The 26,219-nt window shown below is 40.0% G+C and overlaps 2 protein-coding genes across 12 annotated transcripts in view; one reads left to right on the top strand and one right to left on the bottom strand.

Annotated features, from left to right (window-relative positions):
* The window catches only part of MYO9A (myosin IXA), a 347,057-nt gene that overhangs the window by 31,281 nt on the left and 289,557 nt on the right, over positions 1 to 26,219 (top strand). For 5 of the 10 annotated variants that reach the window (XM_027572332.1, XM_027572333.1, XM_027572330.1 and 2 more), the window contains exon 1: positions 23,481 to 23,918. The exons of 1 other annotated variant lie outside the window; for it this stretch is intronic. The gene's annotated coding sequence lies outside the window, so the exon portion shown is untranslated. Of the gene's footprint in view, positions 1 to 23,190; positions 23,304 to 23,480; positions 23,919 to 26,219 lie in introns of those variants that run through there. 4 more of the 10 variants (XM_027572325.2, XM_027572335.1, XM_027572334.1 and 1 more) reach the window with 2 other exon arrangements.
* SENP8 (SUMO peptidase family member, NEDD8 specific) lies at positions 7,918 to 23,268 on the bottom strand. 2 transcript variants are annotated; one of them, XM_027572345.1, is made up of 3 exons: positions 23,143 to 23,185; positions 17,481 to 17,526; positions 7,918 to 9,641 (listed from the first exon to the last, which is right to left on the bottom strand). In XM_027572345.1, the coding sequence occupies exon 3, from the start codon at positions 9,603 to 9,605 to the stop codon at positions 8,967 to 8,969; it is 639 nt and encodes a 212-aa protein (XP_027428146.1). In that variant the 5' UTR covers positions 9,606 to 9,641; positions 17,481 to 17,526; positions 23,143 to 23,185; the 3' UTR covers positions 7,918 to 8,966. The 2 variants fall into 2 exon arrangements, with proteins under 2 accessions (XP_027428146.1, XP_027428145.1); XM_027572344.1 differs by lacking the exon at positions 17,481 to 17,526 and having other exon boundaries at positions 23,143 to 23,268.

Genomic DNA, 26,219 nt, shown 5'->3' with positions numbered 1-26,219 from the left:
GAATATTACTCAGCCATAAAAAAGAATGAAATCTTACCATTTGCAACAACATGGATGAATCTAGAGGGTATAATGCTAAGTGAAATAAGTCAGAGAAAGACAAATACCATATGGTTTCACTCATATGTGGAATTTAAGAAACAAATGAACAAAGAAAAAAAAGAGACAAACCAAAAAACAGACTCTTTATATAGAGAACAAACAGATGGTCACCAGAGGGGAGGTGGGTGGGGGGATGGGTGAAATAGGTGTTGGGATTAAGAGTACACTTATCATGATGAGCACTGAGTAATGTATAGAATTACCGAAGCCCTATATTGTACCTGAAACCTACAACACTATACATTAACTATACTGGAATTAAAATAAAAAAATAAAAGAGGATGATGGTTAAGGGAAGATCTGACTGAAAAGTTGATATTTAAGTAAAGATGTAAAAGAAGTGAGAGAATACACTTTGTGGGGCATTCCAGGCAGAATAGCCAATGCAAAAGTTTTAAGGTGCCTGGCTTTGTTCAGTAACATCAAGGATGCAGGTGGAGCTGAAGAGAGACAACAAGGGGGCAGGGCAAGGAAGTGAGGTGAAAGAGGTAATAGTGGGGCAGGGCAGGGTGGCAGGGGATGGGGAGATCACAGAAGACCACTGGAAGAACTTAGGCTTTTACTGTGAATGAAATGGGAAGCAGAGGAGCAACAAGCTTTTCCTGTACAGGTTTTAAAAGGATCACCCTTGGCTGCTGGGGGTTGGGGGAGGTGGAAGCAGGGGGTTAATCTGAGACTTTTGTGGCAATACAGGTGAGAGATGATGGTGGTTCTGACCAGAGTGGTAGAAGTAGAGACGGTGGGAATGGGCAGATTCTGGATATATTCTGAAGGTAAAAATAACAGACTTGCCTGTCAAACTAGAGATGGGATATGACAGAAAAAGAGTGATAAAGGATGACTCTGTGTTTTGGCTTGAAAGGATGGATAGAGTTGCCAATGACCGAGATGGAGAAAACCATGAGTGGTGCGGTTTGAGGAAGGAATATCAGAAATGTAATATTGGACATGCTAAATTTGAGATGAGTTTTAAACTCATCTGGGTAAGTGGGGAATGTCAAGTGGGCAACACTGGAGAGAAGTCTGGGAGATACAAATTTGGGAACTGTCGACATAGGGATCGTATCTAGAAGCATGAACCTGGATGAGATATCACCAAGGGACTGAATCTGTCCACAGAGGAGAGGCTGGAGGTCTGGAGCCCTGTGGCACACCTTCACTGCGAGATCAGGAAGTTAAGTACTCTATATCAAGGACTGACAAATGCTGCTAATAAATCATATTTCTTTCACTGTGTCTGAACAAAAGTACTTTTTCAACTTGAATACAACTCCAAAGTTTCCGATCTGGCAACCCCGAACAATTTAATGTTTAAGGGTCATTCTCTCAATACCAAAATGGCCCCAGCCCCATTTCCACCCACTGTGGGAAGTCCTGAGACTTCAATTTCCCCAAGCGTTTCCAAGTTGCTTCTCTATCTCCTGGGTCAGACCAGGGTGCAGCCTGCTTGTCCTCTGGCTATTGCCCCTCTTGCCCATGCTGTGCCTGTCCTTTTCCTTCATTCTTGCAAATGACCCACCACCAAGATGGCTGGGTGTATCCAAATTGCACACAAGGTTTAGAGTTAATGGAAGGCTACAGCACAAAACAGAAAACAACTTCAAAGTCAGTGTATACGTGACTGCTCACAGAAATGGAAAGCCATTTTCCACTATCTTGGGAAACTTCTCACTAGTCATCTCCAGCAGGCCCCTGCCTCCTGCTGTGTTTCTGGCAGGCATCCCATCTCAGTTCTTCTCATCAATCTCCCTCCACTTCTTTCTTACCTAGGCTTCATTCTCTTTTCCTAGGGAATCCAACGAAAATTCAAATTTCTTTCCTTTTATTGTTTGGAGTAACTGATCTTTCTTTGTATCCCCCCAACCCACTCAAGCCAACCCAGGGAGTTGACTTTTCTCAAGCAAAAGGTCCATCTAGATACTTACCTCAACAAACAACAAGCTTTCTAGAAGTATATTACACTATACTCCTGAAATCAGAGAGGTTATTCCTTTTGAGAAAATAAAACAGAAAAAAACACCATCACTAACAAACATTATGTTGGTTAAGAGTACAGTTCTGGAATCAGTACATCTACATTTAAACCTTATCGAGTTACTTGACTTGAGCAATGCTAAGCCTTAGTTTTCTCATTACTAAAAGGGAGGAGATAGCATCTACCCTACAGTTTTATGGTGATTATTAAATGGGAAAATTCATATCAAATCCTTTGAAGTCCCTGGCACATAGAAAGAGCTCAATAAAAGTTATTATCTTTTAAACTTCACGAAATAAATTTAAACAAGTATAAAACCCAATGTTGGTAGGACTACATGGAATTAGATTTAGGTTTTGTATTATATATTGCATATAATACATAGCATATATATATTCAAGGATTTCATTTATTTTAGAGAGAGAGAGTGCACAAGCAGGAGGAGGGGTAGGAGGAGAGGGAGAGAATCTCAAGAGGGAGGAAATCACACAGAGGGAGATATTTAGGATGTGCAATCTCACGATGACCCTAAGATGACCTAGGCCGAAACCAAGTCAGATGCTTTACTGACTCAGCCACACAGGTGCTTCTGTATTATATATTTTTAATGGTACTATACACTGATTCTTTCTTTTGAGAACTCTCTATCTATATGAAGGGATAGAAATTGCTCATATGCTTTGATGTCCTAATTCCACTCTTATATTCCTCAAGGAGATAATTTGAAACAAAAAAGTTATTTATGAATAGTGTTTGTAGCACTGCTATTCATAGCAACGTCAGAACTAACCAAAAAGCCTAGCAGTGGGGAAATGGCTAAGAAAATCATGACCTATTAACTTGAGGTAATCCCATGTTGCCTTTAAACATAACAAGTAGACAATGATTTAGGGTGGAAATTTGTAAAAAAGCAGAATTAAAACTGCTTACACATGGGGCGCCTGGCTGGCTCAGCTGGCACAGCATGCAACTTTTGTTCTCGGGGTCGTGAGTTCAAGCCCAATGTTGGCTGTAGAGTTTACTTAGGAAAAAGAAAGTGGGGGAAAGAAATGCTTACACAGGGATTACAGCTTTGTAAAATGGGAAAATCTCAAATCAGCAGATAAATTGAAGAGATGTCCACATTAGAGTTATATGTTTCGTGAGTTTCTTGTTTTCTGTCAGGTTGCTTAAGTTCATCAACCTCCCTTCCCCCATGATAGCTTGCTCTTATGCAAGCATGAAACGTTATGCTGATAACATGGCATTTTGATTCCTATTGCAGTGCCATGGAGGGATGATGGGCTCTTTCTGATAAATTGCTTCTGTATTTGCACCTTTTCATTCAACAAATAACAACCAGTGTCTATGTGCCAGGCACTATATTAAGCAGCAGGGATTCAATGATGAACAAATCAGACATGGTCCCTAGCCTCCAGGGCATTTACAGTTTAGTGGGAAGAGAGATTTAACACCAAAAATTACATATGATTTGGGCACACTGAAAGCAAATTAGTCTGCTGCAGCAGGGAAGATTTCCCTGAGGAGGAGATGACATAGGAGTTTCCCTGATGAAGAGTGTGGGGGAATCAGAGGGAGAGAGATCATTAGGAGGGAAGACTTTAAGGGAAGAAAAGAATGGATTCTGTTGGAGGAACTACAAGAAAGTCTGCAGAGCTGGAGCACAGTAAACTAGGGCAAGGGTGGTTTAGCTCATAAAGACGTGGGAAAAGCAGGAAGGAGCCAGATTATGCTGAGCTTTAAGATATTGGCAGAATATAAAATGGACTGAGGGATGGAGAGTATGCATGAATACTGGAAGACTACCCTAGAAGCTATTGGGGCAGTCCAGATGAAAGCTGATGGTTGTTTGGACGACAGTGGTGGTATTGATGATAGACATACACAAATTTAAAGGATATTTAAGATGTGCAACAAACATGATTAGGAGATTGATAGATGTGGAATGTGTGAGAAAGAGACAAGTCAAGGATGGCTCCTAGATTTCTGGCGAGAACTTGGTGGGCAGTGGTGTCATTTCTGGAGGTAGGGAATATGGATAAAGCAGGTTTGATGATGGGGGAAGAGGAGTTGAGCTTTAGGATTTGTTGGGTTTGAGTTGCTTATGAAATATCCTAAAGGAAGATGTCTAGTAGAGGATACACAGGTAGAATTTTGGAAGAGTTCAGGAGAGAAGTACAGGTCAGAAGTGCCCAAATTTATCATTGGCCTGGGGAATGGCTGGGAGAGCCTAGGAAGTTTGGACAGAATGAGGAGAAGAGGGCTTTTGGGACAAAATCCTGAGAATCTCTATCAAGTTGAGAATAAACTTGATAAGAAACTTGAAAATAAGAAAGAATGGTCAGAGAAGTACTAGGAAAACTAGGTACCACATCAGTTAAAGAGTGGTTTGAAAAGGAAGGTTTAACATTGCTAGGAAGACTAGTAAAAATAAGAACCATAAATGATCTTACTGAGCATTTTTTGTACAGTAGTGGGAGCAGAATCTAGATTAAAGTGGGCTGAGAAATGAGAGGGAGGTGAGAAATTGTGACACTTTAGATTTGGCTGTTAAAGAGGAGGAAAGCAAAAGGTCAGTATCTAGAGGAAGACATGAGATCATGCTTCTATTTATTTTTAAAGATGGAGAGATTTAATACATCTATACATCTAGATGCTGATGGAAAGGAGCCAGCAGAGAAGTGGATGATGATGATGATGATGATGATGATGATGATGATGATGATGATGTTGTTGTGTGTGTGTTGTTTGCACAAGGTCCAGTGCATAGGTTAAGGGATTAGCCTTTTGCTATGAGGGTCATTGCAATAGGAGTGAAGAATGCTTAAAAATGGGTACAGGTGCAGGTAGGTTTGTAGATTTGGTGTCAGGAAAGCTGAAGGAGTTCAAGATAGTTGCTGTTTTCTCTCTGAAGTCGCAGAGTGCAGGAGGAGGTAAGGGCTTTGCAGGTTTGAGGAATGAAGACTGAGGTAGCAGCAGTGGAGAGCTGGCAGATGAGCCAGCTAGCAAAGCAGAACCCCCTGCAGAAAACCTTGATCCAGCTTCTGTCATGGGGAAAGGGTTTTCTTCCAAATACAGGATGCTTCATTTGGGTACACAGAGGGAAAAGAGCCATAAAGTAATTCTTCTCTTGTCTTTTAACACAAACTGCAGGATCTAAGATTAATTTTGTCCAGATTACTGGTAACTCCTCCCTACTACTGACATCGAAGTTGGCTACCATTTCCTCTGACAATCTGACACATTAGTTTCTCCCGAAGAAAACTTCGTTTACATGCATTTAGCACCTGATCTTTCCTTAGAGGATTTTGTCTCGTTTTCCCTGCTTTTGTACAGAGTGCTCCATCTGTGCTTAGTTTCATTTATATGAAATGAAATTCCTTTAAGTCCTCTTCTTTTTTATGAGATTCCTCAGGCTACTGCTCTCATTCTACCTCCCATCTTTTATATACAAGGAATCTGAAAGGAAGTACAATGTAGGACTTTTAAAATACGTTAGATCAGTAGAGCAATGTCAGGAGCTGATCCAAATATGACCTAATACATAAAACAAAGCCAGTTATTATAGAGGTTCTGCTACCTAGCAGTTAATTGAGATGACAATTTCTCACTATTGCTGTGATATGCTGGCTGAATTTAGGAAATTTATAAAGTGAGGTGAGATTATTTAAAATATTCAAGCAAGGAGTTCTGGCCACCATTTCTGGGAGAGGGAGAAAGGAATAAGTGGAGAATGTGAGGAGGGAGATGGAGGCCCTGCATATGAGTCTTGGCCCTGTCACTCTCAATCATGTGACTAAGCTTCTGAGTTGGGTTTCTTATCTATGCAGAGAACAAGGATAGCTGGCAAAACATGACAATTAAATGAGATTACATAATTATAATATGTAGTAACATATATAAAGTAACTTGCACATTATAAAGTGATACAAAGATTAGTTGTTGCCATTTACAATCCTTGAATAGTTTTCTCTTTTGTACATAGTAGTATTTATCAGGCCATTTTTTACATAGCTATTTAGTTGCAATATAAAACTAAGTTTTCAAACTTGTTGCTAGATTTAAAATGGAACTGGGTAGTGAGACAGAATGGGAATAGGTTTTAGTGTATGCTTTACATATAATAATCCTTTTGTACCCGCTTAAACAAGCTACTACTTTGATTTTGCAGATGAGGCTATGAAATCTTAAACCTGCCTGAGGCTATACATTTATAACAGATAGGGCCTGAATTTGATTAACACATTCATGCTCTTTCCCACAACCACAACCTGTAAATTTCTGTATTTTCCCTTTTTCTATTTTAAGTGATGGAAGAAAAAACTTAAATAACCACATGACTGAGAAATTGTCATTTCAATGAAATACGTATTAAAACATATGGTCAATATGGAAATAGTAAAAATAATAAGGTATGTATCAGAAATATAATCCACTTGTGATTTTTGAAAGATTCTGATCCAGTTAGGACTAGTGAATATAAACTTAAATAGCTATCTAGCCAAAGGAGAGAAATATTTTTGATTTGAACAGTATTAAATAGAAAGCTCACAGTATACCTAAAACTAATATAACATTGTTAGTTATAGTCAAATAAAAAAAAAGAAAGCCCACTGATACTTTTTATTTTTGACCACCATCTATAGCTGGGCTTACAAATGGTGACTTTTCCAAATTCCATGAGACACGGGTTGGATAAGTCTGAATATAGTATGGAGCAATACTTCAGGGTATTTGAAAGCAGGGAAGTTCAGTATAATAATTACTCAATCCAATTCTGAAAAACCTGCTTTCCTTTTGAATATTCTGAAGCTGAGTTTTGCAGACTGGATTATTCTGACTCTAAGAGAAAAGGAAACACAGTACCACAGAAGAGCTCTTCCCAATTTTGTATCGCATAGCATCAAAAGTGTATGGTCAAGCAAGTGCATAACCTATGGCTATTACAGTACCTAGGGAAATATTACAAGTAAACTCTCAAAGTCTCCTGTCATTTACAATGCTAACACTTACAAATAGCATACTCAAATATTGTATAGAAGACTAATCTGTGGCACAGTCCAACCATGTTATGTATTTGGAAAAGGAAACCTTAGATGTTTATCTTTTTTTCTTTTTTAAAGACTTTGCTAGTTTAGTTCAAAAAAATAACAACTTTTAGGGAGTCAGGAAAATTGCTCTCAGATGGATTGACTTGTAAGAGGGAGATAATCTGACATTTAAACAGACATACTTTGCTTTATCAGAACAAATTTTCCCAGAGAACCTTTGAGGCTTTCATAGTCTAGATACCTAAGTCAACAGTTACTGAAATGATAATTGCCTTCTTATCTTTATCTACACTTAATGGCCTCAGCCATCACTCCTCTTGCTGTCCTTCTCTCCCTATTTCACCTCTATGGCTGATTGCCAGTTCCGAATCTTTTATTTTCCTGCTCCCATTTTTATTAGGTCTCTTTTTTATCCAAAACATACTGACTTGAAATGGAAACTTTTTTGTAGCTTTCTCAGACTTTCAGTTTCAACTCATGTTCACTCAGCTTGCTATGTAACCTATATTACTTACACTGTGTTTTCCCTCCCTGACTAAAAGGAACCAAGTCACTGCCTTTGCGGTTACTGAGTGGTGAGGTTATTTTGGGCCATGAGGGCTGGGGGCAAAGGTAGGCTTGGGGAGGGAGGTGAAATAAATTTCACAGCTGAAACTAATCTTTGGTTTTCAAGTCTCATATGCATTGCAATCTAATTCTTGTTAGTACAATTAATGTGTGTACCCAACATATCATCTGGTTGTTAATTATCAGAAACTCAGAAAAACACACATCAATGATTTAGAAGGGATAGCGTTTCTTTTTATTCTTGGTTCCATATTTAAAAAATAACATCGTCTGCATTTTGAATTAAGTGGAAGGGTTGAGAAAGGTCACTTTTTTCTGCTTTATAATCGCAAAAACAAACCAATTTTTAGTCTGCAAGTTTTAGATACAATAATAGCCCTGATATCACCATGACATAACTGAAAACAATTCTGCCAGATCACAGATAGAGAGGAAAGGAAAAACTATGACTATCAGAAAGCAGCAATATTAGAAATAACAGGTAACTTTGGGAAGTTATCAGCTACGAGTTTTAAAACCACAGAACTTTGGATATAAGGAAGGAGTGTATGCATGGCTAACAGACAAAGTGAAGAAAAGCCGCAACCAATGCAGAGCAGCAAGTCGACCCCTTCACTGAGTGAACTAAAAGGTCTAACAGCCATATATTTTAATGAAGTTACTCAAGATTCCCCCTTTCTTAAAGCAGTCCAGGAATTAGATGGGGGAAGATGGGCTAACATCATCTTTATCAAATATCTGCAAAGGTTACAAAGATAGCCAGGAAAGCCTCTGCATGGTGAATGGAAGAGACACCACAGAAATGAGTATTTGATTCTAATATTTAGATCTTGAATTAGGTTAGATCTTGACCTGCTTCTAGCCAGTTGATCTCTGTGCAATACGTTTTTGATTCTTCTATAACGTTCTTCGTGCATTCCTCTAGATTTCACATATACTTGATTTCTTTAAAGATCACTGCTTTTCCTCTGGAATAAGCCAATGTGGATAAGGGAGACAAAAAGGGAATTAATAAATGTTAAGATAGCGTGGTTTTAAGGTTTTGATACATAACTTGAAGAAACTGTCACAGAGCACACACTCTCAAGTTAGGGTTAAAGTGAAACTTTCCATTTGGATAATGCAGAGGATGACATTCTTCCAGGGAAAAATGAGAACACTAAGCTTCCCTCTACTAGGCATCTTCCTTCAGGCACTGAGACTGCAGCCATCCAATAAATGGGGATGGGCAGAAAGAAGAGACTTCAAAAGTCACAGATACACTTTAATAGCTAATTTTTGGCAAGTCTGGCAATGAGAGCCTTCCATTCTCCTCTTTTTTTTGTGATGTATGTAGGAGTGAGTAGCTGCAATAGTGATTCTGGCTGTTGCCTAAAGAAGTTCTGACACAAGGCCTCAGTGTTACAAATCACATACATCCCACAGTCATAGCTGTTTTGTTGAGCAGGGGCTTTCTCTTCCACAAAGGCCAGTTTGTCTCCTTTTCTGCCTAAGAAAGCTTCCAGTTTCTCCGCTACCTGCTTTGCATGGACTGAGTTGCTTCTGCTATGGGAATCATAGTGAAAAAAGCTATTTTTATCTTGGACATAAACCAACAAACTCCAATGGGTTCCCCCAGCTGCCTCGTTGGAATTATCATTGATGGCTAAAAATACAACTCTCTTGTTGGGGAGGTCCAGGGGTTCAAGGAACATGGCAATCTCTGCTCGGTTGCTAGTGCACTTGATGAACTGGGTAACTTCGGGGCTGATGAAGCAGACATGGTCAGAACAGTCATGAAACTGACTGTTGGCAAAGTACTCAAAGGCAAATCCAATGATATGGTCATTGAGCCAGCTTGGAGGATCCAACAGTGAGACATCTGATTGCCGCAGTAGACTGTCCATATAACTCAAGACTACGGGGTCCATCTTGTACTGACCAGGGTTGATCAGAAATTCCAGAAGCTGGAGGAGAGGCAGAAGATAATATTTACTGTTGAATATGATACCGGGGTATAAAATGAGGGTCATAAACAGGAGCTACTCTTAGAGGGTTTTGGTAAAGATTAAATATAATTGTAAAATGTTCAGCAACAATACCTGGCCTAAGAGTAAACATTCAAGACACCCTCACTTACATGCTATATGTTAACAGTTAGAATGAAAACTTAGGAAATTTTTCATGCTGAAACAATAAGCATGAATTTGTAATTTCCTCTTTAGATGCAGAGTTTCGTTAAAATTATAAGAAACATTTATGAAACTTCCTAGCATTAACCATATACTTATTTGGCCCTTTATGCATGATAATAATGGCAAGTTATTTTTACATTAAAGTGAATTTTCAAAGAGTCTAAAGAAAAATGCTGCTCACTAGCAAAGGAAATAGTTTCCATTTCAACATTAATTTTCAAGAGATAAGATAAAAATATTGCTTCCTCATTCCATAATGGAAAGTGATAGTGATTAGAGTTGTAGTTAAAAGGAACTACAATTTGAAGAACAGAAAATTGTGAGTAACACAATGAAAAACATTCCTGGTTCTGCCTGAGTTGTGAGCATGAGTGATATAATATGTCCTAGTCCATTTCCCATCTTTAACCTCAAGTGGTAAGATAAAGACTATGTAATGTTTATAAGTTAGGTGGCACCTGGGTGGCTCAGGTGGTTAAGCATCTGCCTTCGGCTCAGGTCATGATTTCCAGGTCCTGGGATAGAGCCCCGCGTCGGGCTCCCAGCTCAACAGGGAGTCTGCTTCACCCTCTCCTCCTCCCCCTTGCTTGTGCTCTCTCTCTCTCAAATAAATAAATAAACCTTTAAAAAATATATATGTTAGAATTTTTTTTGTAAATTGAAAGGTAGTTAGGCACAGGAATCAAGAGACCTGGATCTAGCCCCAGTCCTATCACAAAATTTAAATGATTTTGTCCTTGCTTTTGTCTGTAAAAAGCGTGTACATTTGCTTTACATGCCTTAGTGAATTGTAGAAAAGGCCAAATAGTTTTACTTGAAGGTATTAAAAGAATATAAAATGTTGTACTAATAGTATTTATATTATTAATTGATATTAGTAAGGTGATCAGAAAATCTAGATAGCACTCCATACCAATGGAAGCAAATGAGGTTTGGAAACAAACATCTATTCCTATTATCTTGTCCAAACAAAAGCATGACTAATTTAGAGTAGAGCAAGACAAATTATATGGTAAGATTAATACACTTATGATCACCCAAGGTAAGGTGCTAACAAAGACAAGAAGTCTGATCAGTGTGGAAGGTAACATAATATTTGAGCAAAAGAGAGTTAAGTGCTATTCATGACCTGGCAGCATTACAACATCACTACAAATCACAAAGCAATAAACAGTCACATGCAGATACAGTACAAAACAAAGCATACTGTAAGAAAATGTAACCATTTCTGTGAAAGACTGGGCTAGAATAACCAATTTAATCAATTCTCGCCATTAGACCAGGTTTCTACCACTTGATTACACTACTAAAATAATAAAATTTTGTGGCACAACCATTTTCCTGTGATTAAAACCCTGTGAAAACTATACAGAAAAATAAATATACCCCTCAAGAGAAAAAGCCTAAAGTAAATGAGGTAACTAAGAAGCACCAAAAATGGTTTTATGTGCATACATATATCATAATCTGAAATATTTCAGAAACAATATAAGGCTGTTTATGAGAAAATATATATATACATATTAATATACAAAATTAGATGGCATGAATTAAGATTTTCTTAAGAGAGAATAACTGCAGCAGAGACATAAACTAGAGCCAGGAACAAAGTTAACGAGGCATAGAGCACATTTGCTATGGGTGGGCCACAAATCTGGCTGTAAGCTTTTTGGCAGCTAACCAGAGAGCGTTAAGTTAGACATTCACAATGTCCATAAGGTAAAAACAAAGCAATTGCTCAGAAGAGGTAAAAGCATTCTTTGTATTAAGCTTAGACAGTTTTCTTTCAAGAAATTTTCATAAAAGACAGTGTCTCATAATGAATAATGTCCTACAATATTTTTATAAGAGATGAAGTAGTTTCAGAGGATTGTTTCTTATAATGATCCTTCATATCCAGCCTGATGGCAAATGAATAAACAGCAATCTAGTAAAGGCAAGTCTATGGAGGCTAGGTACTTAGCTTGCTGCTGATCTGACTTAAGAATAAACGATATGAAAAGGGAACGACTGCTTGTGCATCAAGCAAGTCTCCCTCAATCTCTCCCCCATGCTTTCAATGAATACTATGTAGTGGTAAGTGCCACATTGTACTGCCTGGCAAATACTTGGAGACCTACTTACTCTCTATGCTGTCAGCTGAAATCAGACCCACATCTTAACAGCCAAACCAACTAGGGATAGAAGTCTACAAGGAGAAGAGTGCCTGAAGAGACAGGCATCTCATCTTGGAGGGAGTGACCAAAGTGGCCAAGATTTCCTTCAGAAAAGTTGTAGTGTTTTGTTTGACTTTGAAAATACCCAAAATACAGACAATAGGTCAATCAAGGATCTGGCTCTACTCCACTGGGTGGAATGATTACATGACTGCAATAGTTTAACCCCAACAATCCTAAAGCAAATGGAACCAAACTAGCCTTTGGCCAAACCATCATTAGCCAAGAAAAATTCTAAACTTCACATCTGAAGACTTGAATTTTAGACTCAGTTCTGTTACTCATTGGCCATATGATCATAAATAAACTACTTAATTTCTTTAAGCCTCAGTATCCTCTTCTGTAAAGTGACAATATTAATACATGACCTTTAACAGAGTATTTGTCAATATAAAATGAAGAAACATTGATTAACTAAGATTTTTCAAAATATAACATAAAGTAGTATTTCCAGACATCCATTGTGTCATGAAGAAATTTATATCCCAATAACTGGTAACTGCAATGTATTTCATTTAACGAATGTTTATTGAGGGTGCTTGGGTGGCTCAGTTGTTAAGTGTCTGCCTTCGGCTCAGGTCATGGTCCTGGGGTCCTGGGATCAAGCCCCACATCGGGCTCCCTGCTCAGCGGGGAGCCTGCTTCTCCCTCTCCCACTCCCCCTACTTGTGCTCGCTCGCTCTCGCTGTGTCTCTCTCTGTCAAATAAATAAATAAAATCCTTAAAAAAACCCACAAAAAACAAAAACAAAAACAAATGTTTATTGAGTGTTTCCTCTGTGCTAGGAGTTGGAAATACAGAATGGGAATGAAATAGTCAATAGTTCCTACTCTCACTGAGCTTAAGCCTATTATGTTACAATGAAGACACTGTAAATATACAATTCTTTTAGTCAATAAACACCTACCAAGAACCTAGTATTTTTTTAAAAGATTTTGAGAGAGAGACACACACACACAGAGACAGAGATCATGAGCAGGCAGGGAGGGGCAGAGGGAGCAGACCCCCGCTGAGCCAGGAGCCTGATGTGGGACTTGATCCCAGGACCCTGGGATCATGACCTGAGCCGAAGGCAGACGCTTAACCGACTGAGCCACCCAGGCACCCCTGAGTACCTAATATTAGCTATTGTGGGAGATACCAAGATGTACAAGGTGGCTTATAGTCAATGAGATAAGAAACCCACAAGGGGCAGAAATAAAATGTATGGGAATTCAGAATAGGGAACAATCACTCCTGGCTAAGAGGGTGAAAGGGAAAGAGAGCTGAGATCAGGAACGACTTCAAGGAGAAAGTGACGTAAGGGTGGGCTGTTGAAATGCAGGTAGAGTTGGATGCATGGAGAAGGGCATTAAGAAGGTGAGAGAGGCAAGGGAAGTGCCTTTAGAAGGGTGGTCCAGTCTGGCTGGAATGAAGTTTAAGAGTAAAGGTACAGGTGAGGGTAGAGGAAGATTATTAGAAGCTAAATGGTAACAGACTGAAGTCCAGGTGAAAGAGTTTGGAATTTATATTGGAGGAAATGGGAAGCCGTTATGGCAAGGCTGGTGCTTTAGGAAGTTTACTAATTCAGCCATGGTATATAGGATTAACTGGTAGGGAGAGAATTTGGAGGAAGAGATCAAGTAGATTTTTACTGAAAGTAAAGTTATAGGGGTGCCTGGGTGGTTCAATCGTTAAGTGTCTGCTGTCGGCTCAGGTCCTGGTCCCGGGGTCCTGGGATGGAGTCCCACATCAGGCTCCCTGCTCAGCGGGAAGCCTGCTTCTCCCTCTTCCACTCCCCCTGCTTGTGTTACCTCTCTCGCTGTGTCCCTTTCTGTCAAATAGATAAATAAAATCTTAAAAAAAAAAAAGTGAAGGTATAGGAGGAAATGACCTAAATCAGGGGAAATGGTAGTAGAAATGGGGAGGCAAGGAGGAAAAGGTACTGTAGACAGAGACTCAGGAAGTGATCAGAGTAGTGGATTAAGAGAGAATTAGGAAATGGTCTGTAGGTTTTAGGTGGGGTGACTGAAAGGATGATGATCCCATTATTAATGGGGTAGGGGAAAAGGAGACAGAAAGGGACCTAGCAAAAGAACCAAGAACCATCTAGAACCATCCTAGGGATATTTCCTTTCTATATAGTGAGCACTGTGCTTGGTGTATCTGAGGTACAATAAATGTCTGCCAGATGACTGAAACATTTCAAAAAAGGAGTCAGAACATAGAATAGGGAAAATAAGATAAATAAGGCCTCTTAAGATGTTTGTATTGTCTTTCACATCCCCATTTTTGCTTTGGTTTTGTGTTTTTTCTGTTCTCCTCTGTTAATAGTAAATAAGACCTATGTACTTGGTCTTGGTGGATGGTAAGGAATACTGGGGAGTGAACTGGGGAGACAATAACCTCCTAATTCTATTTGTAAAGTCCTACAAATTATATAGTTCTATATTTTGGGGTTAGGAGAGTTTGGGTCCAGGCTCTGACTTTGCCACTTGCCTATCTATGTGACTCTGGTCAAGTTATTTATTCTCTTTCTGGGCCTCATTTTCCTCATCTGTAAAATGAGGTAATAAAAACACCTGTCTCACAGGGTTGTTACACAAAATAAAAACATGAGTAAAAACACTCAGCATGGGGACACCTGGGTGGCTCATTCAGTTAAGCATCTGCCTTTGGCTCAGGTCATGATTCCATGGTCCTGGGATCAAGCCCCAAATTGGGCTCCCTGCTGAGCAGGGAGCCTGCTTCTCCCTCTGCCTGCCGCTCCCCCTGCTTGTGCTCTCTCTGACAAATAAAATAAAAAAACAAAACAAAACCCACAACACTCAGCATGTCATCTGACATACAGCAGGCTCTCAAAAAGAGTTTGCTTCCTTGCTCCCTATTATTTGGGGTGGTAATAATGGGACTTAGAATTTTTTTTTTTAAAGAATTTATTTATTTATTTGACAGCGAAAGAGGGAACACAAGCAAGGGGAGTGTGAGAGGGAGAAGCAGGCTTCCCGCTGAGCAGGGAGCCTGATGCAGGGCTTGATGTGGGACTCGATCCCAGAACCCTGTGATCATGACCTGAGCCAAAGGCCGACGTTTAATGGCTGAGCCACCCAGGCGCCCCTCCTTTTTTTTTTTAAAAGATTTTATTTTATTTTTAAAGATTTATTTATTTGAAAGAGATAATGAGAGAGATAGAGAGCACATGAGAGTGAGGAGGGTCAGAGGGAGAAGCAGACTCCCTGCTGAAAAGGGAGCCCGATGCGGGACTCGATCCCGGGACTCCAGGATCATGACCTGAGCCGAAGGCAGTTGCTTAACCAACTGAGCCACCCAGGCGCCCTAAAGATTTTATTTATTTGAGAGAGAGAGAGAAAGAGAGAGAAAGCAGGGGGAGTGGCAGGCAGAGGGAGGGGGAGAAGCAGACTCCCTGTGGAGCAGGGACCTTGACACGGGGCTCGAGCCCAGGACCCTGGGATCATGACCTGAGCTGAAGGCAGACGCTTAACCGACTGAGATACCCAGGCACCCCAGAAATTTCTTGAAAATAAAGCATGTTTTTCTTTTTTATAAAGCCACAAAGTCATAAAGGATAGACCTAGCTAGGGCATGACTCTGCTCTGTGCTTTACCTTTGGCATAAGAAGAGTGAATGCTAACTCCAGAGAAAATTGTTCTCTCCACTGAGTGAAGCAATGATGTTAATGTGTTGTCAGTATACACAAGACTTGCAATTACAGTTTATCTTCCAACTTCTGTAGCTAAATGAAGCTAATACTAAAACCACAGCATGGAATATTGCCTAAACAAAGGCTTAATTTTTTAAAAAAGGGACTACTTTTTCATATTAATCTTAAAATCCTTAAACCCAAGCATATTATTTGAATATTTGTTATAAAAAATAAGGTAATTACATAAAAGGTAATAAAAACTACCTTAAAGGGAAAATTTATAATTTAATAGGAGCCAACCTGATTACCTGCTGATATAAGTAAGGGAAGAAGCTGCTGGTTCAGTAGAAAAAAACACTAGGTTGGGAGTCAGTTTCAATGAACTATGTTCTAAAGGAGTGCTGTCTAATAGTACTTTTGGTGATTTTGGAAATGTTCCTTATTGGCAATGTCCAAAACAGCAGTCACTTGCCACCTGTGGCTATCAAGCACTTGAAATGTAGCTAGTGTGAACTGAATATTTACTTTTACTTAAATTTAAATATCTACATGTGGCTATTGGCTATTATTTTGGACAGTACAGTTCCACAGATTTCATAGGTATTTCTTGAAAGAAAAAAAATAAGATTATATGATTAAATAAGTTAGGGAAATGCTGCATCCTAAAACTCCTTACTGGAGATTCATAACGCACACAAGCATATTAGAGGCTAGAAGAAATTCTGCAATAAAGAAAGGTAACTTTTCTTGGTCTTATTTTTTTCCCAAACTCATTTCACCATGAGACACTTTTTTTTTTTTTAACAGAATTCTATTGACACCTTCTTGTCTGTGCAGTGAAGTTTGGAATATGCTTGCTGAGTTATTTAATAAATGGCATTGAGACAAACTGTTAAACATTTGATAAAAAAAGAAGTTAGATCTCTTAACTCATACCTTATATCAAATTATATTTTAGGTGGAGTAAAATTTAAATGTTAAGAAAGGAAACAAAAATATTAGAAGAAAATGGAGCTAATATACTTATGTGACTGGCCAATAAACACATGTAAAGAAACTCAACACCTCACTAGTAATCAAAACAAATCAAGTTGAAGCAAGATTTCATTTTTTACCTATCAAATAAGCAAAGATGACGAAAACTGGTAATAACTAGCATTGCTGAGAGACCATGGAAAAACAGGCATTCTCATTGTTTATAGGAATATAAACAAACGCAAGCTTTTTGAAGGGTATTCTGCCATTATATTTTAATTCTTAAGAAATGTCTACACGTAGGTATTAAACTTTCAGAAATTTATTTTAAGGGAAACATTAAGGATGTGTGCAATAATTTAACAAGAATGTTCATCACAGCTATGTTTATAAAAGAAAAACTGAAAGAATCGGAAAGTTCATAAGAGAACTAGTAAATTTAAATAACAGGCTTTCATACAATGAAATGTTTTCAGCCATTAAAAAATAAAGTTGTAGATACAAATTTATTGACATAGATATTCATGATATGCTATGAAAAGAAAGTTTATATAAAAACTTGTACAAGAAAAATAGACACAAAAATAATCAAGAATGATAGCCAAAGTTTAAATATCATTTTAAAAAGAGAATTATTAGCACTTCTTAACTTTTTTCCTTCTACCTTTTGATACTGTCTGCTTTTTTCACCCTTTTTACAATGAGCACATACCCAGTAAATACAGCTATTTCCATTAAGGAAAAAAAAGATATACCACCTCCCACTTTTACACTGACCTAAAATATGTCTGTTTCTTCAATTCACTGGTCTCACTTCTGTGCTCTGGAAAAAAACAGAGACAGTCTAATCTCTCTTCTATAACCCTTCAAACACAAAGATGTAAAATTAATCTTTTTACTAAAATTAGATTACGTCCAACTTCTAATGTATGATTCCATTTGTGATTTCACAAAAAGAATAAAATCCAAGACCAAATGTGCTTTTCATGGCAGCATAAGCAGAAATATTTTCAGGAAGGAAGTTCAAACTTTTTTTTTTTTTTTGGTTTCAATTTCCCCCTATTAAACATTTCCTTTTAATGCTAGCTTAAACCATCCAAAGATTTGTATAAAGTGGAATATAAAAATTATCATCAAGATTTATACATCCCTCTTGAGGGCAGAGATTATTAGATTTTACTCATCCCTGTTTTCTTTAGTGCTTGACAAACTGGAGAAATTTTAATAAATGTTTTTCCTGAACAAAATACAGAAGTAAAATACATTTTGAAAAACTCTTAAAAACACAAAATTGTTATAAACATAGGAAGATCTCTCAACTTCATAGATTATTTATAAATTTGAACAATAGTCCTCTGACATCAATATTTTACAAGTAGCGGAATTCAGCTCTTAAAGTAGAAAAAGTACTTGGTATGATGATGATGCCTGTTACTACCATAAATTCCATTTGGTCCTGCCTTGGGCCAGGGAGATAAAACAGGTGGCTTTTTAGGATTTCTTCTAGAGTCAAGGTTCTCTATTTACTGCTCTGTTATTAGGTATGACTATCAAGGGCTAAGGTGTCATTGACCATGAAAAGAATTTTATTCTTGGGGCGCCTGGGTGGCTCAGTCGTTAAGCGTCTACCTTCGGCTCAGGTCATGATCCCGGGGTCCTGGGATCGAGCCCCGCATCGGGCTCCCTGCTCTGAGGGAAGCCTGTTTCTCCCTCTCCCAGTCCCCCTACTTGTGTTCACTCTTTCGCTCTCTCTCTGTCAAATGAATAAGTAAAATTTTATTCTTAGTCTATCATTTCTAACTCAAAGTTTCCATTTATAATTGTACCACACTTTTTTCCTTCATATATACCTGATGTAAACACCAGCCTTTTCTTAAACTGTGCTTTGCTGAGAATTTTCTGAGAAATGACTTTATACAATTGCAAAATTTAAAATACCTGGGGTTGTTAAGACAGTGTGTGGGGAGGCCAACAGGTTCAATGACAGGTCTGAGTAAGATAATATTTTAAAAGGAGGGGGCAGATTTTTATCATATGCATTATCAAATTAAAGCTAATAAGGTGTGATCAAGCTAAAGTTATAATCTGCCTGATTTCATAAATAACCACTGTATTCAGCACACAGTAGCTGTATGCAAACATAGTTTGAAAGAGTATGAAAAATCCATCATCTTTTAATCTTATTTGTCCTGTAGATTTCAAAGCCTGGTATATCATTTTTTCATAAATAGTTAGGAGGTAAACTGTTACTACAAACTCCTAACTACTGGGTTTCAAAAACATGGTTGACAACATAGTAGGGGTTCAATAAATATTTAATGAATGAATGAATGAATTTATGTTTTACTGTATTGTGCTCATAGGAAAATGAGATCTGAAGTGGCCCAATTATACATAAGGAATTTTCTGTTGTAGCAATTTGTCTTTAAATGTTAATTAACACAAATATTTGTGAGTTATCTGACCAAGCTTGAATTATATATTATTAAGCAGGGCTAAACATTTCTAGTAACTATTTATTTTAGCTGCTAATGTAAACTGCCAAGTTGCTACAACAAATAGTAGTGAGAATATTAGAGCCAACTAAGGCCCCAAATCCCCAAGCTATTGTTTTGAAGGAATTGAACCTACCACAGTACTCGGACAGAGTATTTATTCATTGGCCACCCGGAAGGAAGGCCACAAGTTTTTTTTTTTTTTTTTAAGATTTTGTTTATTTGAGAGAGACAGAGATAGTGACAGAGATAGTGAGAGAGAGCACAAGCGGGGAGGAGAGGGAGAAGCAGGCTCCCCGCTGAGTAGGGAGCCCAATGTGGGGCTTGATCCCAGGACTCTGGGATCATGACCTGAGCCGAAGGCAGATGCTTAACCGACTGAGCCAGCCAGGCGCCCCAGAAGGCCTCAAGTTTTTAAACCTATAATTTAGATGCTCAAAAATAATAATTGTAATTGGGACAATTTCTTTTTTTTCAGTTTCAGGACTGTGTTCTAGTGCTTTTCTAACAGATGAAGGTGTGGAAGGGATAGCCATTTAATTGGAAGCCAGAGAAAGGAAATTTCAGAGATCTTTTTTAAGTAATATTCTTAAAAAGCTTCATAAGTTTCAAGTATTCTTGCTGCAGACAGACCTGTTTCCCCATTCCCCTAAAAAGTAGATAGATGAACCCCAACCTCTATATAAACTTGATTCTTAGTCTGTATTGAACCATAGCACTACCCAAATGGTCTCTAATAGTTACATGGACAAAATCAATATAGGCTAGTCATGCTGAAGAAGGTAGTCTCTCAGAGAAACTGATTCAGCAAGTTAACTTGACATTACTTATTTGGATTAGTAATACTTGGACCCCATAATTAACATTTTGAATATGTTTAAAGCATACAAGTTGGGCACTAGCTGGAATTTGGGCAGTAAGTTTTGCATAGTTTGGTATTGATCAGTTTCTAAACAGATGGGTTATCTGGGCTTGGAGGACTTCTTTTTTGTTTGCTAATGCATTTTACTCATCCAAGAGGTTTAAGGAATTGACAAAGAGACAGCAATCTTGACCGTAAAAAGTCAGAAATATAGGACTTACAGGTAGATGGAATTTAACCAAGAAAGGCTTTAGCAACACCTGAGAACCTCTATCTATGGTAAAGCCATTGCCCATGTAAAATGTTAATTGACCTCCACACTAGTGTGTACATCTCTATTGAAAGGTATGTGATTTAGACCAATTTATGTTTCTTTAGTCAGTCACACTGGGGAAACAGTAACTTAGCAGACCCTTTAGAGATCACTTTATAGCAAAATTTAGTTAAAAAAATTTTAATTATTTACTGGTCCAGAGTCTTCATTCCTATCTTCTCTTTTGACAATCCAATCTACACACTACTAGTAGATTAACTTTTCAAACGAACTCTAATTACATTATTCTACTCCAAAAATTTTAACATCTTCATTATCTACCAAATTAAGTATAAATTATACCCTGGCATTCAGTGATTTCCACAAAAAGAGCCCCAACATACCTTTCCCAATTTATTTCCTAGTACTGCTCCTGCATATATAGCCACAAGTTCAATACTCCTGTAGGCCCAAATTATTAGGCAACAATGGATTAGTACTGGTTGCTGCCCTTAGGTACAAAAGGAGAAGAAAATAGCCAGTTCCCTACTCCCACAGAGAGGCTGGGAAGTGAACACTAGGCAGTACCTTCTGAAACACAGATCTGATCTGTCATGCTCTTGCTTAAAACCATTATAGTCAGCTTTTTATAAATCTACAGTCCATGGGCCAGGATGTAGTTAGAATTAAAGGCTCCATGAACTTGGACTGGGAAAAAATTGCATCTTGATTTTTGATATCTAACTGAAATTTAGCATTTTAATAAGTATAGGCAATGATCCATAGTAGTATTAGCAGTCCCTATATTTTTGTCACCAATAGAAATATATTTTCATATCACACTGAAGTTGTACAGGTATCTCAAAATATAATTTCTACTCATCACTATTTTGAAATTATTAGCTGCCAGGTGTTATTTAATGCATAAAGAAGCACATACATAACTACATCAGACACCTGTTTTTTAATATTTTTAAAACTTTCAATAAAATTGATTTTGTTTCTATGTATTTTATTTTCACATTTAAAAACATTCTGAGATAGGGCCCACAGGACAGGCTGCCAAAGAAGTCCATGGTGTAAAAAAAGGTTATTTTATTTTTATCTTTGTTTTTTTATACCTATTAATTGCTTATAGTAGATCATCTAAACACTTTAGCATGGAATTCAAGGCTCCTCATAATCTCTCCACACCCACTTTATCATCTTTATCTCTGCCCCACCCCTACTCTCCATATTAAGCCCTAGTCATACTAGACAACAGTAACTCACTCTTTTCTGGAGGCTGATAGACAAGTTTTTGGATCAGCCCTAGTTAATAGACAGTAGCCGTGCACTGCCTTTGGCTTTGCCTTATAGAGACCTCTCTGCCTGCCAAGTGAATTGTTCTTTTAAAAGGTTTGTTTTCCCTAATAGTATGAGATCTTAATAGGGCCATATCTTAACTGTCTTTATATCTCTTTCCTAACTTAAATGATTGCTGAATAACAGAAGACAGATTCTAAATTGGCAAGGCACTGTATGCAGTAATCTCTAGGGGAGTAAAGTTAGTCCTTGAATCTCAAATTGACTTAGCTCTTTTTGGGGACAGAAATGAAGATGCCCTTGACTGAGCCCTAAGGTTGGATCCCCAGCTGATAGATGCTGGATGGTAGGGAAAGGGAAAGAGCCCTGAGATGGACTTAAGATTGAAGGATGGAACTGTGCTGAAGGAAAGGCAGAAGAAATGACACCTTTCCCATTGCCCAGAGTAGTTATCCCAAACTTCCATCACTCTGCTCCAGCTTCTCATTCCATCCCCAAATCTCTCATCAAGTGACTTCCATCTTAATGTTAAAGAGCCAACGCCATCAACTTCCTGCCCTTCCTTACTTCCGATCCTTTCCTTTCCTCAACCCTCACAGCACCTCAGGATCTTTAAAAAATACTGATGCCTGGGCCCTTAACCCCAGTTTGTTTAATTGGAACAAAAGCATTGGTTTTATTAAAAAACAACAAAAAACAACTTCTCAGGTTATTCTAACGTGCACACAAGGTTGAGTTCCACTAGTGCTCTAGATGCTATAAATTAGCCACCTTCATCCATGAATTGTCCACTCCTGGGTTCCATGGTACACTTTTATGCCTAAGTCTCCTCCCATCTTTAAAGGAAACATTCTTTCGGCCCACATTCTCGCCCCTCATCTCTCTCACCCTTTACAACGATGCTTCTTTAAAGGGTAATCTACACCTATGGCCTCCACCAACTCTACTCCTCTTTTTACTCTTACAGTCAATACTGTCATATACTTTTGCACCCGTCATTCTCTATGCTTCTATCTCCTATTTCTCGACCAGCTACTGCTCACTAGCCTTTTAACACAAGTTAGGAGTGACTCAAAGGTCACCTTGGAAAGGGTTTCCCCCAGTCCTTCCACACAATCAGGGGCCCCTCTTCTGCTATGCTCACAGGGTCCTGTGCTTTTTTTGTCATACTTTTATTACTACTGCGGATTCTCTCAACGTCTCCCACATAACACCGCACTTCAGAAAGCTGAAATTGTTTCATTTGCTTCTGACTTTCTAGAGTCTAAAGCACGAGAAAGCACTCTGTGAAAAGTCTGAGGAATGAATGGAAAATCAGACTAGGAAACGGCGGTCGGGGGCGGGGAAATGCGGCGGGAGAGGGCGTGTGTGTGGGAAGGGGCGGGGGCTAAGAGAGGCGGCGCTGAGAACCCTGCACCAGAACTGGGGAAGGGGCAAGGATATGCTGAGTCTGCGAGGGCTGAAAAGCGGCTCCCTGACGGGACAGACCGCCCGACCAACCGAAGTGGGGAGGCGGCTTCTTACCTGCCTCGGGCCTCACCACCCCAACCAGCCTTCAGGCACCTCTGTATTGGCCGGAAAGCGAGAGCTACAGTCGCAAACCCCGAGTTTTCTACCCCAACCTTGCGACATTCCTCTCCTAGTGGAGTGAGAATCTGAGGCACGGTTCCGAGCTCTGCCGTAAGGTGAGGAAGAAAAGTTTGGGCGGGGCCGCCCGGGGCGGGCGAATGGGGCGTGCCCGCGCAAGCGCCTGAGGTACTCTCTGGCGGCATCACGTGCGGGGGCCGGGCCGGCAGGCTGGCCGGCTCCCGCAGGCGGTAGGGGGCGTGGGAGGTAAGTGCGCGCGCGCCTGCTCGTCTGCAGCCGGGGAGTCGCGCGGGGCGGGGCCGCGTGCGCGGGGTCGGGGGCGCGCGGGCCTGAGCGGACGAGGGACGCGGCGGCGGTTGGCTGTGGCTGCTGAGAGTACCGCAAGGACTGTGAGAGGCGGCGGCGGAGGCACCCGCGGCCCCGGTAGAGACAGCGACAGCGGCTGAGGCGGCGGTCCGACGCGTGCTCTCTGGGCGGGGTGCGGCGGGGGATGTGCCTGCCCGGGCCGGGCGGAGTCTCTCTGACAGGGCGGGGGATGCGCGGCGGCCGCTCTCCCGGACCCTGAGGCTGCTGGGCCCACCCTCCCGGAACCGTCCGACCCTCGGTGGCCTCAGCCTCTGCTGTCTTCGGCGGCCTGACTCTGGAGCTGCGGGTAGGAGGTGGCTTCTGGCGAAGAGGAGGGGGCTGTGGTGGCCACCGCGGCGGAGCCCGAGGTAAGACCCGCCCAAGCCGCCCCGCGGCCCTGCTGCCCGGCCCGGCCCACGTCTCCGTCTCGCTCTTTGGCTCCTGCGGGGCCCCTCCGCCCCGCCCCAACGGAGACGCCCCGCGAGCGAGTCTGCCCGGGTGCCTCCCGGACACGCGATCACTGCGCCGGGTCCCTGGTAGACCCCACCCATCGTATCTTCCATTGGCCAGATACCATTCCGGCCCGCCAGACCCCCGGCGGTTCTGTCACGGGCCCCCACTCTAGCACAGCCCATTAGAAACGCCCTCGGACTCTCTTAGGACTCTTAATGGAGCCTCCAGACTCCGTTACGGCCTCCCGTAAGCTGACCTGATCACAGTTCCCCCGAGACCCAGTCACGGCCGCCCTCTAACCCATAGCGACCCCCAGCTCCACGGCAGATCCATCGCAGCCCACCCCCTCTCTGCTGACCCCTTCCCTCCCAGCTCGCTCCCGGTCAGCCCTACCCACCACCTCGGCTTTGGGGTAGTCTGTTTGGTGATGCTTTCACCTCCCAGGAGATGTGGTCAGCACCTCTGTAGACACCATCAGACAGCAGCCTCTCCCCCAGCCTTTCTCTCGGGCAGACCTTGTTATCTTTCTCTTTTCTTTGGTTGAAAGGGTTTGCTATTAGATCCTGAAGGGATGTTTGCTTAACTTAGTGCTCCCCCACCCCCCCGTGGGGCTTAAGGGGACCAACTGACACCGTGTTTGGAGGGTTTAATCTGGTGGCTGAGGAGGGAGGGACAGGGAGGAGTGTGGAAGCCCAGAGCAGAGGGTGTGTGTGCTAATAGAAGGTCACACAGCCTGCTTCTCATCTTGTCTCTTCTGTAGAACGTGTGACATTTAGGGACCTTTTAGGATTAAATCACATTACACTAAGGGATGTGACAGTGTCTCCATGTAATATCATTTGTCCCACCTTCCTGTAGATTTTTACGCATTTTTTTTTTTTGTTTTTGAATGATACCGGGGGATTGTTTTTTTAATGTGTTGTTTTGAATTTGCTGGAAAAATACGTTTTGTAGCTTTCCTTAACCCCTGAAGATTTTAATGTCAATTTAATAATAAATTTCTGCTCCCTGATGCTGCTATCTTGCTTTTCTAAGGAGCAAGTACAGTTATCATGCAGTGTTGATTGATGTCATTACCAACAGCCTTCTCAACAGTAGTGATAATAGTGAATAAAATTTTGTGGAAGTTGAACTTCTGAGTTGTCAAGAAAAAAATGCAATGTTACACTAAATGATCAGTATCTAATTTTAACCTTGGTATAGGGATGTAGTGAGGTTTTTGTAGTTAGTACTTTTAAAATTTTTATTTTGTGTGTGTGAAGCTGAGGAGGGAGAACATCATATTAAAATTATAGGTAATAACTCGACATAGTATAAAAGTCAAGAGATTCAAAAGAGCATGCAGTAAAAAGTTTTTCTTCCCCCTATATCCTCCAACCACCCGTTTTCACTCTAGAGGCAACCTCTATTTCCATCTTTATGTGGGTCCTTCCTGTGATATTTCTAGCATGTACAAACCTGTACATTCTCAAATTTATATTCTTAAATATATTTATATTCTTAAAAATCACTACAAATACTTTACACTCTGTAGCTTCCTATACACTCTAGAGCTTTCCCCCCTCCTCTACCCCCTACTTAATAACAGATCTAGAAATCATACAACAATGCATATGGAAATGCCTCATTTATGGGCTGGACAGTATTGTTATGATCTTGAGATTATTTTTAGTCTTTGCTTTTACAGACAATGCTACATGCTTTTCTTTGAAATGTATTAGCTGTTATATGTATGTCCTAAGTAATTATCAGGATTTCAAATTTCCTGGTGACTCTTTTGTATTGAATTTACAAAAAAGGATATAACTCAAGTTCTCATTGAACTTCTGAGCTTCCATGGAGTGACTGGCTTTGATGCTGATTATAATATTTATCAAAGAAGTTATTGAAGGATATAAAGTAGGGTACTGAAATGATCAGATTGGCATTTTTAAAAGGTCACTGTGGCTGCAGTGAGTAGAATGGATTAAAGAGTAGTCTAAGACTAAAGGCAGGAATATCAGGCAAATGATGATAGTGGGTCTGGATTTGGGTATTGAGAGTAGACAGGACTTGGTGATTTCATTGGATTTGGGATTAAAGAGAAGGTTCATAGAAGATTTAGGTTTCTAGCTTGTACCTTTTACTGAAGTGGGAATCGATATGAGAGAGGAATGGGATTTTTATTTTTATTTTTGTCAAGAAAGAAGAATTTAATTTGTGACAAGTTGGATTTG

This window comes from Zalophus californianus, chromosome 6, assembly GCF_009762305.2.
Source record: "Zalophus californianus isolate mZalCal1 chromosome 6, mZalCal1.pri.v2, whole genome shotgun sequence".
NCBI lineage: Eukaryota > Metazoa > Chordata > Mammalia > Carnivora > Otariidae > Zalophus > Zalophus californianus.
This window is presented reverse-complemented; position numbering and strand designations above follow the sequence as displayed.

Coding starts and splice junctions, on each gene's coding strand:
- SENP8 (XM_027572344.1), bottom strand. CDS start 9,605: ATGGACCCCGTAGTCTTGAGTTATATGGACAGTCTACTGCGGCAATCA.